This window comes from Bombus impatiens, unplaced genomic scaffold, assembly GCF_000188095.3.
Source record: "Bombus impatiens unplaced genomic scaffold, BIMP_2.2 scf_0089, whole genome shotgun sequence".
Classification (NCBI taxonomy): domain Eukaryota; kingdom Metazoa; phylum Arthropoda; class Insecta; order Hymenoptera; family Apidae; genus Bombus; species Bombus impatiens.
Window position 1 is genome coordinate 50,775 of NT_176508.1, and position 17,010 is coordinate 67,784.

The following is a 17,010-nucleotide window of genomic DNA, read 5'->3' on the forward strand; positions in this document are numbered from 1 at the left end:
TTCGACGAAACGTGTCTACGCGTCTGCACCGGCGAAAACCGACCACATCTGTATAACACGTTCTTCCGAGTTCGGATGGCTTAAACGAATGCAGAATAGTTCAGAGAACGACAGAAAAGCATGCTATAAAGCAAACATCGAAGTATTGCACGAAGAACAGTCGAATCCCCGAATTTTCCTTTCAAAGCACGCTATTCAGCACTTGGTTTTTCCTGAAATTTTCCTTCCTACTTACTCTACGTTTTCGGTCCTTCTTTCGTCTTGAGGATAATTCTATTGTTAATACCGATAATGATGGATACGAAGTTAAGCTTTCGAGTACACATGTACCTTGTCGAGGAAATAACAAATGACCGAGGCTTGGAAGAATACTCCGAAGGATATGACGTTAAAAGAAGAGGAACAACGGAAGACGAATTTACAATAAGTACGATAAACTGTAAAGAAGATTTTAATAGAGAGGAATCTGGTTGGACTTCAGTGCCGAAATACGCTCGCACGCAAGATTGCGGAATAATACAGAGGCCGGGCCGAGCAACGCCCCATTAGCACGTCGTTAAATAATAAAGCCTCCATATTAGGCACCCTATAGCCCGCACAACCAGAAGAGGATTATTCCACAACGATATGTGTAACGCTCCCCATTTCTCTGTACCGGCAACCAACACCGTTAGGCTGGTGTCGTGCACGAAAACTCCTCGTACGTTCGGATAGAACTGTGCTCGATGGAATCGTTTCGACGAGTGATTTGCACGATTTAATCCTGGGACAAACAGGAACGTTTTATTCGACTGTGTAATACATACAGAGTAATCCCGTGCGCGTTTGCAGCGGTGCCTTGTTAGCTTTTAAACTGTTACCAAACGCGTAATCCTTGAGTATTCGATTATAAAGCGTAGATACAGGGCTTGTACAGGGGCGATTTTCTAAGTATAAATCGCGAAAAGAATATTACGCCACATCGGAACTGTTAAAATTGTCCGAACGATGATATCGGGCCTGCCTCGATATTCTATCGTTTCCGCAAGGATCGACTCGCATCTGAGAGAAAAATTAAATAAGTACATAAAACGATACATCTTATTCTAAATTTTCAAATTTTTGTTGCAGCTCGTTCGACGCGTTTTAACGTTCGTACGGAATTTTCTATTAAAACGTACGTCGATCGAAATGATCCTTCGCACACGATATAACGACGTACTTAAAATCATTTTTATCAGATACAGTAAATACGACCATGTAAATTTCGAGATATCGAAAGAAAGGTTAAAGGAAAGATATATTCGAACGTGTTAGAAAGTTCGATAAATTGCTAGCAATAATTAACAAGCCAAACTCTTCTTCCTCCACTTGAAATTCTATGTTCAAGATAACGTTGAAAATCCTCATTTCGAATCAACGAATCAACAAAAATTCAGTCCTGGAAAAATCAACATTCGTTTCTCTTATATCTTGCATGTCCACAACGTCGAATCAGCGGAACGTGCTCGCATGCTCGATATTCTAATCCGTAGAGACATCGGGTGCGGCGTGTGCGTAATTCATTATGCGTGTCGCGAGCGCGGACACAATGTATCCGGGCGATACGCGGCGGCGAACGCCGTCCGACGTTTTCCTTTCTTTGGTTTCTAGACCGTGATTAATCTACCCTCGGTAACGAGTCCCGCTTGACAGTTCTCATCGCGGAAAGTAATAGCGGTGCCCGATGGAATTCAATGAAAGAACCTTTGTACGGGGGACCGGTACACGCGAGATGACGCCTTGTTACCGGTACGAGCGGAGAACGCGTGATAAGAGGAGCGAATATTTCTCTCTCGCCCTCTCGTCGAGTGAGAGATTTCCCCCGTCGAGTTTGAGGAACGTGGTCGAAAAGATGGAAGGTTGTTGGAAGCAACGAACGAGCAATTGCTTCGGAAACTGGAACAAGTTGGGACATACACCGCCGTTCCTAAGTATTGGAACATACGCGTAAGGTAAAGTATACAATAAAGAATAGAGTTGTAAAATTATTAGGAAATTATCCATAATGAGATATTATCGATCGTTTAACTGTATTTAAATATATCGTATATGGACGACGAGGATCGACGAGATAATCGCGATAGGAATAAACGTTTCTGTTAGCGACAGTTCATTTTTTCGAGAGTCTCGAGTGTTGTTAGCGAATTGCGAAAACACAAAGTGTCCAAGTTTGGCAGTTTCAACGTTGAAGCTTATCGTTATAACATTTCGTATGAAACTTTAGACGAAAGCATTTATGTGTATTTCGAGTATTATAATACCAATCTGATCAATTATACGGAGGCAATAGCGTTATGTTAATTTTCTTTATGCGTGTCCGTGACATATCTGGAACGCAGCTTTAATCAGTTTTAATATTCGTATTACGAAGTTTCACGTTATATCCGGCCCTACGTGTGTTATAAATCATTCCACGAATTTGATTCTTCTCTGAATTTCCCTTTTCATCTGCTTCAATTTTGTTCGAAAATTTGACTCGATTGCAAAGGCGAATGGGTAATTGTTGATTGCGCGGCTCTTGCACGTAATATCTGCAAACTTTCATTCTGTACTTGCGATCGTTATCCTGCGCCAATGTAAAATCATACACCTCCGATCCCTTCTTTCGTCATCTGAATCGATTATCATCACGCTATTATAGAGATCGGCAGATATCCCGATACTTCTGACGCGTGGTGCACCAGCGAAGAAAAGAAGAAGCAGATGGAACAAGAAAATGGTAAAATGGTTGTCGTGCGACGAAATCATTTGTCTAGGAAGGTCAGCAAACAAACGGACACCAGCGGCCGATAGATCGATCCGCGTAATCGGAGGTTGGATGATGGAACGGTGTAATACTCACGGCCTGTCTGTCGTTATCGCGACATTTATCTGCGAGACACTTGGCACCCCGATATTCTATTATATTCGACGGCAAATGTAATTCATCATTCAATCGTGGCGCATGGCCGGTCATCGTTAAACGCGTTTATCCGTCACGTTCCTTAGTACATAATTAAGAATGAAATTTCGCGCAATCGACGTAAAACACCGATGACCAGTACGAGCTGCTGGGAATTTTGGATTTTAATTTATACGACTCGTTATTAATTCTCCGAAGTTTCACGTTCGCCTACTTACGAAAAAATAAAATTGCAACAATTTGTTCGCTGTCTTTTTACATCGATTTGAAATTGGACAAACGATTACGTGTAGCTATGGAATAGGTAAAACGTATCTATACGTTTACAGTGCAGAGTAACGGCGTTATGGTTGATTAACGAGCTGCGAATGTTTAGGAAAATTTTCAAATATTTTTACGAACGCTACCGAGGAAATGAAACTTGATCGAAAAGCTCTTTCATCCATTTTATAACAGAACTTTGTACTCGGGTATCTTATTATCGTCTTTAAATTTCCCATGAATTCATAAACACATCTGCAATCTACTCATTGATACATGCCGATCCTATTCGAAATTTGTGAAACGACACGCGACGATTTAAGAAAGTTTGAAAGAACGTCGTAATTAAAGAAACTAATTGATTTGAATAATACACTGGCGCATTCACCGATTACGCGTATTTATTGACAAAGTTTGCGAGAACTATCTGCAAACAATTGTGCGCCCGTTATCGCATTATGCAATACGCGTATTCCACCGTCGCCTATGCAACTCTACAAACACGTATCTGTTCGTTCGTGCCTACTAATGCGCGCAATCAGAGGAATTTATCCATTAGACGGGACGATTAATTGCTCACCATTCACGAAGATTAAAGACAGGTGAAGGTCAACGAAGAATCCGCACCGTACTAAACTCGCTTAGAGAGTCACGATCAGGATCGCATAACCTCGTCCATTAACCGAAATTAGTAACAATTTTCTGGCAACTATAGAGGATCCCTATCGACACGCATCTCTCTATTTATCAAAAATATTCTCTGTTCCAATATCAATTTGAATCGTGCATTCGCGTCGAACGCAAACGCATTTATATTAATCACTGATATATTTATCAATGCGCGTTTAATTAAATAGAATTGCAGCCGTCCGAAACAAACGCCGACGATTAGAATTTAGCAGCTGTGCAAGTCCGTCAGGTCTGTAGTTGGAACAAAATGATTAACGTTTATCAGTAGCCGCCAGAAAGAGTTAATACATATAGCGAGCGTTAATAATTACTTACGCAACCGACATTTTCCATTTATAAATCCGTTTAAAATAGATTACGTCTATCCATCGATTGATAACCGATAAAATTTGCTGGGAAGAGAAGAAATTATTTCTACAATCCGTATCTTAAGTTACGTCTACAACTTCGACTGTACATTTAGTTTAAAAGTATGAAAGTGGTCGGATGTTTTTTACTAGAGTTTTACGCGCAAGAACAGCGGAAATGTGAAATCGTGCAGCGTTAATACTCGAAGTGCAGACGACGGCACAAGGAAAGTACGAGGAAAGAATGAAGCCACCAGTCGTAGGATAATTGAGCTGTGAGTTCGGTAAGTGTGTACGATGTCCGGATTTTGCCGGTCAGTTGGTAGTTTCAGCAGGGATCCATTGAAGGTTTCAACAGAGACCGTTGGTGCCTTCTCATTGGGTCTTTTATTACATGTACCTAGTCGACTTGTGGACGTCTATTGTACTGTTAAGACCTTTGGGGAAAACCCAAGAATTTTCATTTTCCAAATATTCTACAATGCGTGGAAGAAACACATATTTTGGATCGAAACAAATCGCATTCCAGGCACATTACACCTGTTCTTCAACATCTTCGATCAGGATATAACATTCTGCCTCCATCGTAAATTTCTAGAAAATTCCCATTGTTCTCCTATTGTTCGTTATAAATCCGATAATTGATATTTCAGTTATAAATAATTAGGTCTATAATACCTTTTACACATAGCTTTTTACGAATATAACAATAACGCTAAGAAAATCATTTAATATGTATACATTGCAAACATTATTGTATATGTAATCTCGCTGCATTTTTCAATAGGTTTATTCACACAGCCTATAATACTTGCCTGTTGCTAACTTCAAATTTCAGAGTGAAATGAGGAGACCGATTTGACACGCCTAGTTTGATATTCGAGTTCGTTTGAGACATAAAGATTCAATAGCCGTCTTAAATGAGCAAACATCCTAGTTTTACCCATATGTCAATACATTTAGTGTCGTGTTACCGTATTTATTAAACAAATTCATTAAACCTTAGAAAGTGAATATATATAACGCTCGATATATACGAGGTTACATATTAACGACTAAAAACAAATGAAAAACCGACCCTTCATTAACAGGTAGATTGCCAAAAGATAACCAAAGGTATGGTACGGTTTGGTAGATTACCAAAGATAATATATACAATATACAATTTGACAAAAGAAATGAAGCATTTCTCAGCGAAAGGAAGTAGCATTTAACGCTACCTACCTCTTGGAATCCAGGACAAAGCGATAACTGTGAAAGTGGCAATTTTCCTATATTCCTTCGATAATAAAATCCAGTCGTTATCCGGGTTTAACTTTGTGCGATTTCATAGCACGGCAATTGAAATTTTGAACACCAACGCTGGTCGCTATCGAGCAATCACTGTTAAAGTCTATCCGTTTCCATTTACTTGACTACTTGCGAGGTGACGCAAACGGATGGATGGTAGCTCTTAATCGGAAGAACGCAGGCAATTACGACGAGAAGGATGTCTTTCGAAAAACTCGTGATCCAGCTTCTCCCGTAATACGATTTAACCAGGGCCAATCGGTCTGGTATCGGTCGTATAACGGAACGAACGATCGCAAAACGAGTCCAATCGACGGCATCATCGACGCTCGAGATTATATTTCCTTCCATTTCGTTCGAGCGACGCGATATCCAAGAAACTTATCCGAAAATAAATGCCAAGACTACGGGAGAGATAGGTAGACGATAAGTCGAAGAATTCGATTTAAAATTCAAGTATATCGTTGCACGCGTTTGTGAAAATTATCCGTTTATTCGGTTTTGGAAACTGCCGTTTCAACCTCCTCGTAATCACGAATCCACGTAAAGTTACCACATAAAAGACATTCAAATTTATAATAACAACTTGCGGCTGGTTTCCGTGAGATCTACATCTTCGAACCAAAGATATCGCAGATCGTTTTCGTTTTCAACAACTCGTATCAAAATACCAATCCTTGGTCGTAAAGCGGCGTTTAATATGAAAAAGTTAACGCGTTGCCGAACCCTGGTCTTGGTATATTTTCAGCCGATCGGTCTAAATAATATTAGCGATAATTCGTGGAAATATTGGGTAGATTTTGCGAGGAGATTTTGCCAGGTTATTCTATCAATTCGTCTAAGTCGGTGTTAAGGGTTGCTACATGGAATGGTATGCAAGTTGTTTGAAGGTAAGCAGAGGTGAAGTATGGCGAAAAAGTTGGTAAAAAGGCTGACGACCAATATCGCGGAGGTAGGAAAGTAGACACGTCGGCCTGGATACGTCAGAGTTACAAATCAGAATATTTATCACGAGACTGAAGCTGCTGCGGCGGCTGTGCGTTCGATAAAACGGAGACGCCTTCGGCGCCGTCGCGCGTCCTCGGCTTCTCGATACGCGTGCACCTGTCGTCTTGACGAGAAATGAAATCTAGTCGCGTGTCGATAAAGGGCTTCTATCCGTATTGCCCCGATATCGGCGTGGTGAAATTCTGTCGAAGACGCGACGAATGAAAAATGGCGCAAGAGTCCGTAGGTTCAACGTCCTCTTTTCGTCGGATGCGCCAACAAAGAGACGACATCTCGATCCTTCGAAACCACGAACGTGTAATTTAACCACGGAAAAATCTTCGATAATCGCGGAAAGTCGTAAGGATCAAAATCCTATTAAAATGGAGCTTGGAACGCTATCTGCGCTAAAACGAACATAACTTATAAGCCGAGACGCGATCGAAACATCGGCCGGAAGCACATGCACGAATCCCACGTTTGCGAAACGTGAAACGAAAATGAAAAGAGAGCGTTCTCTAGAAAGCAGAGATTTTTCTAGAACGATGCCAAACGTCGGGACGAGAATCGCGAGAAAGTGATGGCGCGAGCAGAACATAGCGACGGAGAAACAGAGAGGCGAAAAGCCGATGGACCTTAGAGTCGTGGATGTTGCGCGAGAACGAGAGCGGCGAGTCTGGTCTCGAAAGCAGTTCGTCGAGAGATCACGGCAGCAGGAGCAACAGAAGGTACGGAACGGCAGCAGGAACGGCAGCAGTTGAACGTGGGGATCATGCCTTCGTTCCCCGCGTCCTTGCTTCCACCCCACTTTTCCATACTCTCCGTCCCACTTTCCGCTCGGCGAATCGATCGTGCTCTCTCTCTCCGTGTTCCCTCGTCTCTCTCGCTTTATGGTTGGCGCGAGAGGTAAGGGGACACGAGGGACGTCTCTGGCGGGAGCATTCGCGGATCGTTGGCAGGGGTATGGGTTACGGCACGAGGAGCGAAGGGGATGATCGAAGGAATAGACGGAGAGTGGGGGACGATGTGGATTGCGGAAAGCTTTTGGTGGGGTGCGAACGGTGTGGTGCTGGATAGCACGTGGAAGGGATAATTAAACGGACACACACGTGAACACGGACGCTGGTTACGGAAGGACGAAGAAAGGTTACCATGGTAACGTGGATGGGATCCGGCCAATCCCAGTTTGGCTGATGGGCGTGGCTTGTACATTGGCCCCCCGAGCATCGGTATAGCCGTCTCTTTTTCTCCAGTTATCCCTCTGTTGGTGTTTCGAAGCAGGGGGCAGGGAGAAAGGACGAGGACGCGAGAGTGGAAGTAGGAGAGAGAGAGGGAGGAAGCGAAAGAGAGACGTAGAGGTAGGTCGCAAGAGTCGGCGGGACTACCCGGTTGTAACGGGCGCGTACAAACGTATCATGCTGGGTAGGGCCGGTGCCGAGATGCCGGCTTGTAAACGAAACCAGTTTGCTATACGATACGATCCAGGCAACAGCGGCCTCGCGTGATATCCCCACGGCTGAGAAGAACGTCAACGTGTGCTATTGCGTCCGATGTGACCCCGTAGGATATCTACTTGGAGAATGTTACTTGTACCGGGGTTCGTCTGACGGATAGCGCTCGGGGGTGAGATTCAGTCGGCGAGAGACGAAGCAGCGGACAGCAACCAATGGTTCATTCGTTGCGAACCGACCGTTCCCGAATGTTACCCGAAACCGTCCTGCGAACCCTTCGTATTTCTGGAAAGGAAAAACTCGTATTTCTCGCCAAACCGTATTGCGCAGATCACGTATCGTTCTTCGTTGCAGAAACATTGGGAAAAACAGCATCCCTCGTGTCATTAGAAACATTTGGTGAACATTTTGTGTCCAATCGGTTGAAACAGTATATTCAGTGCAAACTATTCGTGAAGTGAGTTGTACCTCGATGGTCGAGAGTTCCGTAGAAGTGATCGAACGGCTAAGAATTTGAGTAAGATTCGAGTCGAGACAACAGGATGAAAAGCGCCAAAAGTAAACACAAACCGAGTCGGAGAGTTTCTTAGGTTACCGAGTGGAATCGTCAGTTACGTGTTACAAAATCGATGTATTGAAAAGGTTATCAGTGTCTTAGAGTACACGAAATAATTGTATCTTAGAAGGGCAAGCAAAAGAGATGTCGGCTGTTGCACCAGCGGGCACCGGTGCCACAGCGCCCACAACCAATGGTCCAATCGTACCGGCTCCTGTTTTTGCATTGCCAACTTTATCGTTCACCGTCGGCCAGGTTGCCACAGTCTGCGAGACCCTCGAGGAGAGCGGCGATATCGAGAGACTGGCGAGATTCCTCTGGAGTCTGCCGGTAGCTCATCCAAATATCCAAGAGTTGAATCAAAGCGAGGCCGTGCTGAGAGCCAGAGCGATTGTCGCGTTTCATTCGGGTCACTATAGAGAATTGTACGCCATACTGGAGAGGCATAAGTTCACCAAGGACTCTCATGGTAAACTTCAGGCGATGTGGCTGGAGGCGCATTATCAAGAAGCCGAGAAGCTTCGCGGAAGACCACTGGGTCCAGTGGATAAGTACAGAGTTCGGAAGAAATTTCCATTGCCGAGGACGATCTGGGACGGGGAACAGAAAACTCATTGCTTCAAGGAGAGAACCAGATCGTTGCTGAGAGAATGGTATCTTCAGGATCCGTATCCGAATCCCGGGAAAAAGAGGGAATTGGCTGCTGCCACGGGTCTCACGCCGACCCAAGTTGGAAATTGGTTCAAGAACAGAAGGCAAAGAGATCGAGCAGCTGCTGCGAAAAATAGGTACATTTATTATATTCTTGTTTATGGATACGTCGCCTGCTGATTCAAACAACTGTCATTCTGGATTAATCGTTTCTCGGTTAAAGAAACTACGAACAACGAGTTGTCGATAGAACGAGAAATAATTCCTTCGATCGACGCAATTACCTTTTAAGTTTCAAAGAGACAATGTTTTGGTATATCGTAGATTGTTAACGAAGAAGAATATGTTAAGCTTATATATAATATATATATATATATACATATATCTTTATCTATTTCACGTTACTGTTATTAGTCACGCGATCACGAGTGCAATGTTTAATCTAACGGAATTTAATTTAACCAGTGAGAAAGTTTATTTTATAATAAATCGAAAGTCGATTAACAAATTCGTTTGTTACGTTGCGTTTTTATACGCGAACGATTGCGGTTAGCTGCAGGACGCGAAAGTTTTGTTCATTAAGTAGCGTTTAATGGAAGTTAATCGCGAAACGATTAGTGGTTTAGGTCCCTTTAGTCAGATTGTTGTGCTGTGTCCTCGGCAAACGAGCCTTTGTGCTGGTCCCAAGGTCCCCGCGTCGAGGGTCGCGTAATTTCATTTTGACGTCCGACGGAGGGTCGCTGCCGTCGGGCGTACAACGATTTTCGAATTACGTCTTTCAAATTGTATTTCGTCGATGCTCTCCTCTCCTTTCGTCCCACGATACGTCCTCTGCATAGACGAGTCCTGCCCAAATCGACTCTGAACACCGTCCCAGTCAATTTCGTGGCGCTCTCCTGTTTCAAACAGGATATGAAACGAGCTATCGAATGATATAACCAGATCTATCTTTCAACATCTTCTTGCATCATTAATGGATATTTCATCCGGCGATTTCTATCGCCGATTAAATTATTCGCCAACCATTTAAATAATCGTAAATTAACGGTTATAAAGTTCGTTTATTTTATTCCACGAGCTAGAATTTTCTTGGGAAATTAAAAATTTAATTTTAACGTCCTAGGATAGATAAAGAGAGAGAGAGAGAGAGAGACGTATAATACAACGGTTGATACAGACAGATCGTCTAACGGATTACCAAGCAGAACAGCGCCGTAATCGTCGAGGCGCTTTCGACTGCTCTACCGCTACTAAAATAAAAGAAAGGAACGTGATAATCCGCTCCAATCTCGATTAGTCACGACTGATCGTCGCTAAGAGGTCGACGTTCGTCGATCGTAGAAAAAGCAGCTGCACAACCTGTCGTTCCGATTCGAAGCACCTCGCTCTTGGGCAACGCCTGGTGGCAATATTGTACGATTACTTGTCCCGACTGAATAGTGTCAACATTGTTTCCGTTATAGGGTCCTATGGTTGGTTTTTCCCATAGCCTGTACCTGGAACTTTTCCTAAATTTCTCTGTATTTCCAACGTCAGAAACCTCCAAGGACGGACCGAAATTTCTCTTTGATTTACGAGTTTTGGAAAGGTCGTTCGGAAAACGTTTTACAAACTTTGTGCACCTCGTGTACATAAGTTTGCATATGCTTCACACGTGTTAAAGTATTTTATGACAGCGTAAAGGTTCAAATGCTTGAAAAATTGAATCCCCCTCGGCGTAACGAAAGCGTACAAGCATGCATTTTCACATTCTTTCGTAGCGCGCGTCTTCGCAGTCGAAGAAGAAAATGAAAACACGTTTAACGTTTCAAATTACTTCGAGTCTTACGACGCAAAAAGCGTTTTAAAGGGCACTATTCTATCTTTTCCAGAAACTATTAATAAACTCGAAGATTCGCTGCGACGTAAGATAAAAGTTTGTTTTACTCGCGCGTGGAACCACGAATTCGTATTTTCTTTTTTTCTTTTTTTTTCTTTCTACGTCGACAGCTAGTAGATTCGCTAGTTCAGAATCGTCTCGACCCAGATTCTTGGTGGTGCTCGGACATCTGTAATTACTATGCCCTGAATGAAGTCATTAATAGTTATTACCTACGTCTATGCTGTAATTGATATATCGTTAACGACCGAGGATCGTCCGACTATACTGGTCTAATTGATCTTGATGAGGCCGCACAACGGGAAAAAGATTACACGTTTCAGTCTTGCGCTGTCTTTACTCTGCATCCAGATCGTTTCCTTACAGCTTCAACCTCCTACGAATTCTAGTAATTTTGGAATTTGCATTTGGATAGCCGGTCTTCGAATCGCTTGCATCGTTCTCCGGGTATTCGATAGCGATGATTTTTGTTCAATTAGTAGTCTCGAAATTACGTTCAACGTGTACACACTGGCCGGCTATTCGAGCGTACTGCGTTTCAAAGTAGAGAAAGTAATTGCAGGTCAGACGTTACTTCTGCGTTACTAATTGGCATCGGTGGCTGTAGTAAGGTTTTTTCAAATTTCAAATTTCGCGTTTCAAACATCGAGTTTTGAAACTTCAGACATCGACTTTCAAACGATACAATTTTTATTTCTTACTTGAAATTTCGAACTTCAACGTTGTTTTCGTAGCAACTGGTCTCTAATAGTTTGTAACATAAAACCATTACGAATTACCATGTAACATAAAACCATTACCATTACGTTGAATATTCGATAAACGTTCGAAGAGGATTGGAAATACGATTCGTTTGTTTCCATTGTTAAGTCAAAAAATTTCAACGACACGAAATTACTTTAATTAGAAGCAGAAGAGGACTTAGGAAACAGAAAGAACATCTTTGATTCTTTATGAATTTGCAGAGAACTGACCTCCGAGGATCGTAAATGCCCGGATGACCATTTCTTTTTACTTTTCCGGCGATAGAAGCTGTGTATTCTAGTCAGGTTATTCGACAATGGCCTTACCCGTACCTATCGTTACCCCAGCGTAACGACATTCCGTTTCTGGCCTGGAGCCACATTTTTCCTGCACGTAATCCTGCGAATCCCCCGAACGAATCCTCCTCCTCTTCCCTTACGTACCCACATCCTGTCCCGACGCGTACCAAAAGCTCCGACTGCTTCGCTAAAAAACATCGATTCGTGTATTGAACTCGACGTCCGTACAAAATACTTCTATATCGCAGTTATCCCTTCCTCTCCTTTTTTTTTCCCTCCCTCTGCCCCCATTCCCATTTGTCATTCACTGGCGCTCGAAACATCCGAGCGCAACATTTTTCACCGCAAGAATTACCCGTAAACCCTCTTGAAACAGCCAATAACCATACAAAACAGATCCACGATCTAAAATACCACAAGAATCCATCATCGATTTTAGATTTAGTTCCTCGAATCGGAGAAACGATTAAAACACGTTATTCCTAACAGGATTTTGCCAGTGTACGGGATAAAAGGGAACGCGAAAAGATGATCTTGTTGCGTTTACGTGTATACATATGTCGTGTGTGTATGTGTATATATGTATATGTATATGTATATACACGTACACACACACACAAGTGCGATCGTTTCGTCGGTACAATGCTATCGCAACGCGAAATTCCCTTAGTGATGCATTTTCAGCATCGGGCACGGAGGTAATACGGGCGTCCAGGTCTCCTCCAACGTTGGGTATAGTCGTCGTCATTTCGCTCAGGGTGGGTTAGGTAGACACTGTAGACAGGATACAGTGCCCGCCCCGAGGATCCTGCAAGGTCCTTTCAGGAACGTCGATCCGCATACTAGCAACCTCGCGGTATATTTTCGCGGTCCAGCGAGCGAGTTATTCAATATGCTCAACCCCGAAAGCCCCGGAGCAATCTCCGTGCTCGCACGTACTTGCATATACCTATGTACCTTGTCTGAACTCTATCTACGTGTCTGCGCGAATGTTTGTTGTGTATGTGTGTGTGTGTGTGCGTGTATGTGTTTCTTCGTACGTACACGAGCGAATCTGTATAAGTACGTGATACGAGAAACGACGACGACGTATGCTCATCTCTATGTAGAAGTTATATATTACGAGGACGAGGCTGGGACACGTACGTTCCGTCTGCTAGTACTCCGCTATATGCGAGCAATCGGTCACGTTCTAAACCGCGCTACGTTGCGGCAACTTGCAGATCGCCAACTTCGTATTCGAACCGAGATTGTCGCGTATTTTCAGCGAATTATTCATATGACAAATTGTTTATGGTGAGAAGAAGATTTTCAGACTGGGATTGTTGCTGATATTTAATCCATTCGGAACCGATGACGTACTATGTGCGTCATGCGATGTCTGTCTGATTTATCGGTGACGCAACGTATGCGTCGTACAAGGAGAATCGTTCTGTCGTTGTCAGACGCTATTGAAAATGTAATCGCGGAAATCAGACCGCGTGGGAAGAGTATATGGAACGACGATACAGTATGGATTTAACAGTAGCCTGGAAATTATTAGTCTATAGCATGATCGGCAGTTGTAAACGTCGAAATTCGAGTTTGCCAGGAATTATTGAATTATTAAGGATAGACTCGTTCCTATCGATTTCTTTCGATCGTACGCGCGTATCCGCGACGAAAGTACGATAATTCTAGGATTCTTCTAGTATTTGCATATTAACTTAAAAAAAATAACGTTGCATTTTGAAAGATATTGGCGATACCAAGGGATTCCCTCGGTATACGAACGCGTTCCTCGAGCGTAAATTTTCATATCGTACGTATACACGTTATATCGAAGGAGAGCTAACAGGAGTGGCAAGGCTTTTCATAGGGATGTCAGTAGGAAGTAGAGGGGATAACCACCTCAACAACCCTCCGCGTAGCCGGCTTTTCGGGGGTGGCTTAGCTCGAGCGTGTTTCACCTCTCTCCTCTTTCGCTGTTGCCTTCGCTTCTGAAGTTATCAGATTTTGATAAAGTCCCCGGTGTATTAGAGACCGGCGCTGTTTGCGTTTCCACGCAGATCCTGTCTGGTTGCCACCTCGTTCACTCCACCCTCCACTCTCTTTCTCTCTCTCTCTCTCTCTCTCTCTCTCTCTTTTCCTCCTTCCTTTCTGTTTCTGTTCCATCAGGATCTGTGGGGTGCTACTTACTTTTCTTTCTTTGTGGTCGCCTCGTCGAATTCTCAACGCGCAAGTGTTGTTCCTTTTCTCTTTATCGCAACGCGACTCGACGAAGGGGCGAGGGGATGGGAGAGGAGGGAGGAGGAAAGAGATTGCTCGTTACAAACGCGTGCATGTTTCCGGACGATTATTTTTCTTAATGAAAATTTCTTTCGCCGCGATCCTTTTTCTCCGAATCGCATCGACGGCAGGGGGATTTCGATTAGCGAACGATTGAGATAATGCCGTTGATTCGCCGGCGCGTAAACGGCAAAGAATTCCACTTTAATTTTCAATAAGCAGCGTAAAGAGTGGCCGCAGGATTTACGGCCGCGCGCCGTTTCCTGCAGTGAGCCTTCGCGGCAATCATTATCGCGAGAATACCTGTTAGCTCGTTCAGTCGTGACCGTGCATCAGTCGCATCTCCTCCGTTATCTTGATGACCCTAAACGAGAAAGGAATACAAGAAGACGCGAATGTCATCGGCGCACACGTTGCGCAATCTTGCTCCGTGATACAAGCAGAGAGAGAGAGAGAGAGAGAGAGAAAGGGAAAAGAGAAACGAAAGAAAAAAGGTACGTCTTGTCGCTGGCGTCTTCGGACCCATTCTTCTTCGGATAGAACGACAGCTGTCTGACGAAACGAACAGAATTCCGGTTGAAAAGCGGCGGGCGATCTACGCGGCAAAATCATCCATGTTTCTAACCCTTGCTCGAATTAACCTATTCCACTAGTCTTCTCTGAAGAATCCCACGAACGTTGTTAGTTTCGATATATACTCGGTTAATACAGCACCTATTCGATGTTCGATTCAATTTTCTGGCCGCAACTCTGTTTGTAGTTGGCAACCACGGTTCCAGGAAGGGAAAGACCGCTCGTTGGAAGCAAAATGTTTTGCCTATCCGAGATACAGGCAAAGAGTCGATCGTTTAAGGAACGTCGGAAATCGGTGGACGGTCGACGAGCGAGAAATTAACGATGATAATGACCGAAGGAAGCTCGGAGGAAAGGAGAGAGGAGAGCAACAGGCGAATTGCGCGCGATGGAAAAGCAAGAGCCGAAAAGGAGCGCGGCATCGCGTACGACGATGGCAAAAAGCACGGGAGAGACAAAGGCAATGATTAATTCCACGTTGGATGTCCAGGATCATTAGCGGCAGACTGCCATGACACCTGCTCGCACGAGCCCTTCGTGATAGATTACCATGGCCAGCAACGATGCAGAAAGACGGGAGAGAGAAGCGATGATCTCGCTTGCGGATCGTCCACGGCCGGTTACTAATGATTCCGTATTTCGACATTCTGAGCGATATTCAGGAAGCCATGGAAAAGAAACGCCTGGGTATTACTGGCCAGCAGCCTCTCTCTCAGGGTGGCCACGGAATTCGCGTGGCAGCTTTTTGTCAAAAGCCTGTCACGATGTAACGTGATTGATGGTGCGACGGTGGCACGGTCGAATCACGAGAAATTCGTGTTCTCGCGCGGCCCGCGCCGCGTGAACGAAACCGCAGGAAAAACGATGAATTAATAAGACCAGAGGAGAGGAGAGGAGAGGAGAGGAGAAGAACGCACGACTGGTATGCGTCGTAATTAAATGGCAGCCAAAACGCGATCGCATTAGCGACGCTGTTAATTGTCACGCTCCGCGGCACCCTTGACAGTGCTCGTTAAGGATTCACGAGGCGGCCCTCCACAAATCTTCCACCTCTTCTTATCGCTAATCCTATTTTTTTCTTTCTACCATAGCGCCCTCCAATGCGTTTTCTCGCTCTTTCTAACACCGGTTACCCTCTTAGCGTTAATCTTCATTAATATTTCCTCCTTTCTATCGCGTCAATCTGAATCATATTTCCACTCTATGGATCGTTCGTTGATTTTCACAGTTTCAAAGTCACATCTCCGATCTCATCGTATTAAACGATTATATTCTACGATCACATGCTTTGAATTTAGAAACGTTGCGTTCGAAACACGTAGCACGCTATAATTAAGAGTCCGACTGCTATTATACATGGCGTTACGTATAAGATTAGATAAACCTGGTAGCAACCGAATGTATCGGAATATATGATCAGGATATAATTTTTCAAAGCTCGAACGATTAACCTCGTTGCAGTTTATCGGTGGTTTTACGGGTGAGCCCGTTGATTTAAAACCGTGCCTTTCAAATCCCTCCCACTTCTTTCTCATTATTTAACCACATATTATTATATTTCGTTCATTCGATATTCTCAATGTACCGTCGTTTTTACGTGGCCGCAAAGTTTCTTCATTCGCGACCACAAACCACCGTACAAATTTTCATCGTACGTAAAACACCAACAAGACTATTTACCTTTTCTAGACACAGTTACACACCGCCTTTTCACCACAAAATTCTTCATCACCAAAACCACGAGACACCCCACAAATCTCCTGACAAATCGTCGCAGCGCCGCCTTCTCCGTAACCCTAATTCTTCTCTGACACACGGGTCGCCCCAGAACATCTAGTTTCGAAGCTCCCTTCCGCGGTCCTTTCATCGCCGATCTTCCGTTCGAGACATATTGACGTGTAATTAGGTGCACCAATAACAGAAGTAGAAAAAAGCGTGTAGTAGGAGCTGGTAATTGACGCGACACGGTGTTCCGCTGTCACTTGTTTCCGTGACGGTCGCTTTTTGTTTCGTCGAGCAGGGCACAGGCGAACTCGAGCCTGGTGACTGTTTTCACGCCATCGCCATGGGGGTTCCCCTTCGTGCACACCA

General features: G+C 44.0%; 1 protein-coding gene and 1 long non-coding RNA gene across 2 annotated transcripts in view; one reads left to right on the plus strand and one right to left on the minus strand.

Moving 5' to 3' along the window:
• Positions 1–17,010, minus strand: part of LOC112214129 — a 136,345-nt gene that overhangs the window by 31,771 nt on the left and 87,564 nt on the right. The gene's annotated exons all lie outside the window — the stretch shown is intronic.
• Positions 7,843–17,010, plus strand: part of LOC100748444 (homeobox protein SIX3) — a 57,409-nt gene continuing 48,241 nt past the window's right edge. The window contains exon 1 of the mRNA XM_003485911.4: positions 7,843–9,293. Within this exon, the coding sequence (XP_003485959.1) occupies positions 8,650–9,293 (644 nt within the window). The 5' untranslated portion in view covers positions 7,843–8,649. The remainder of the gene's footprint in view (positions 9,294–17,010) is intronic.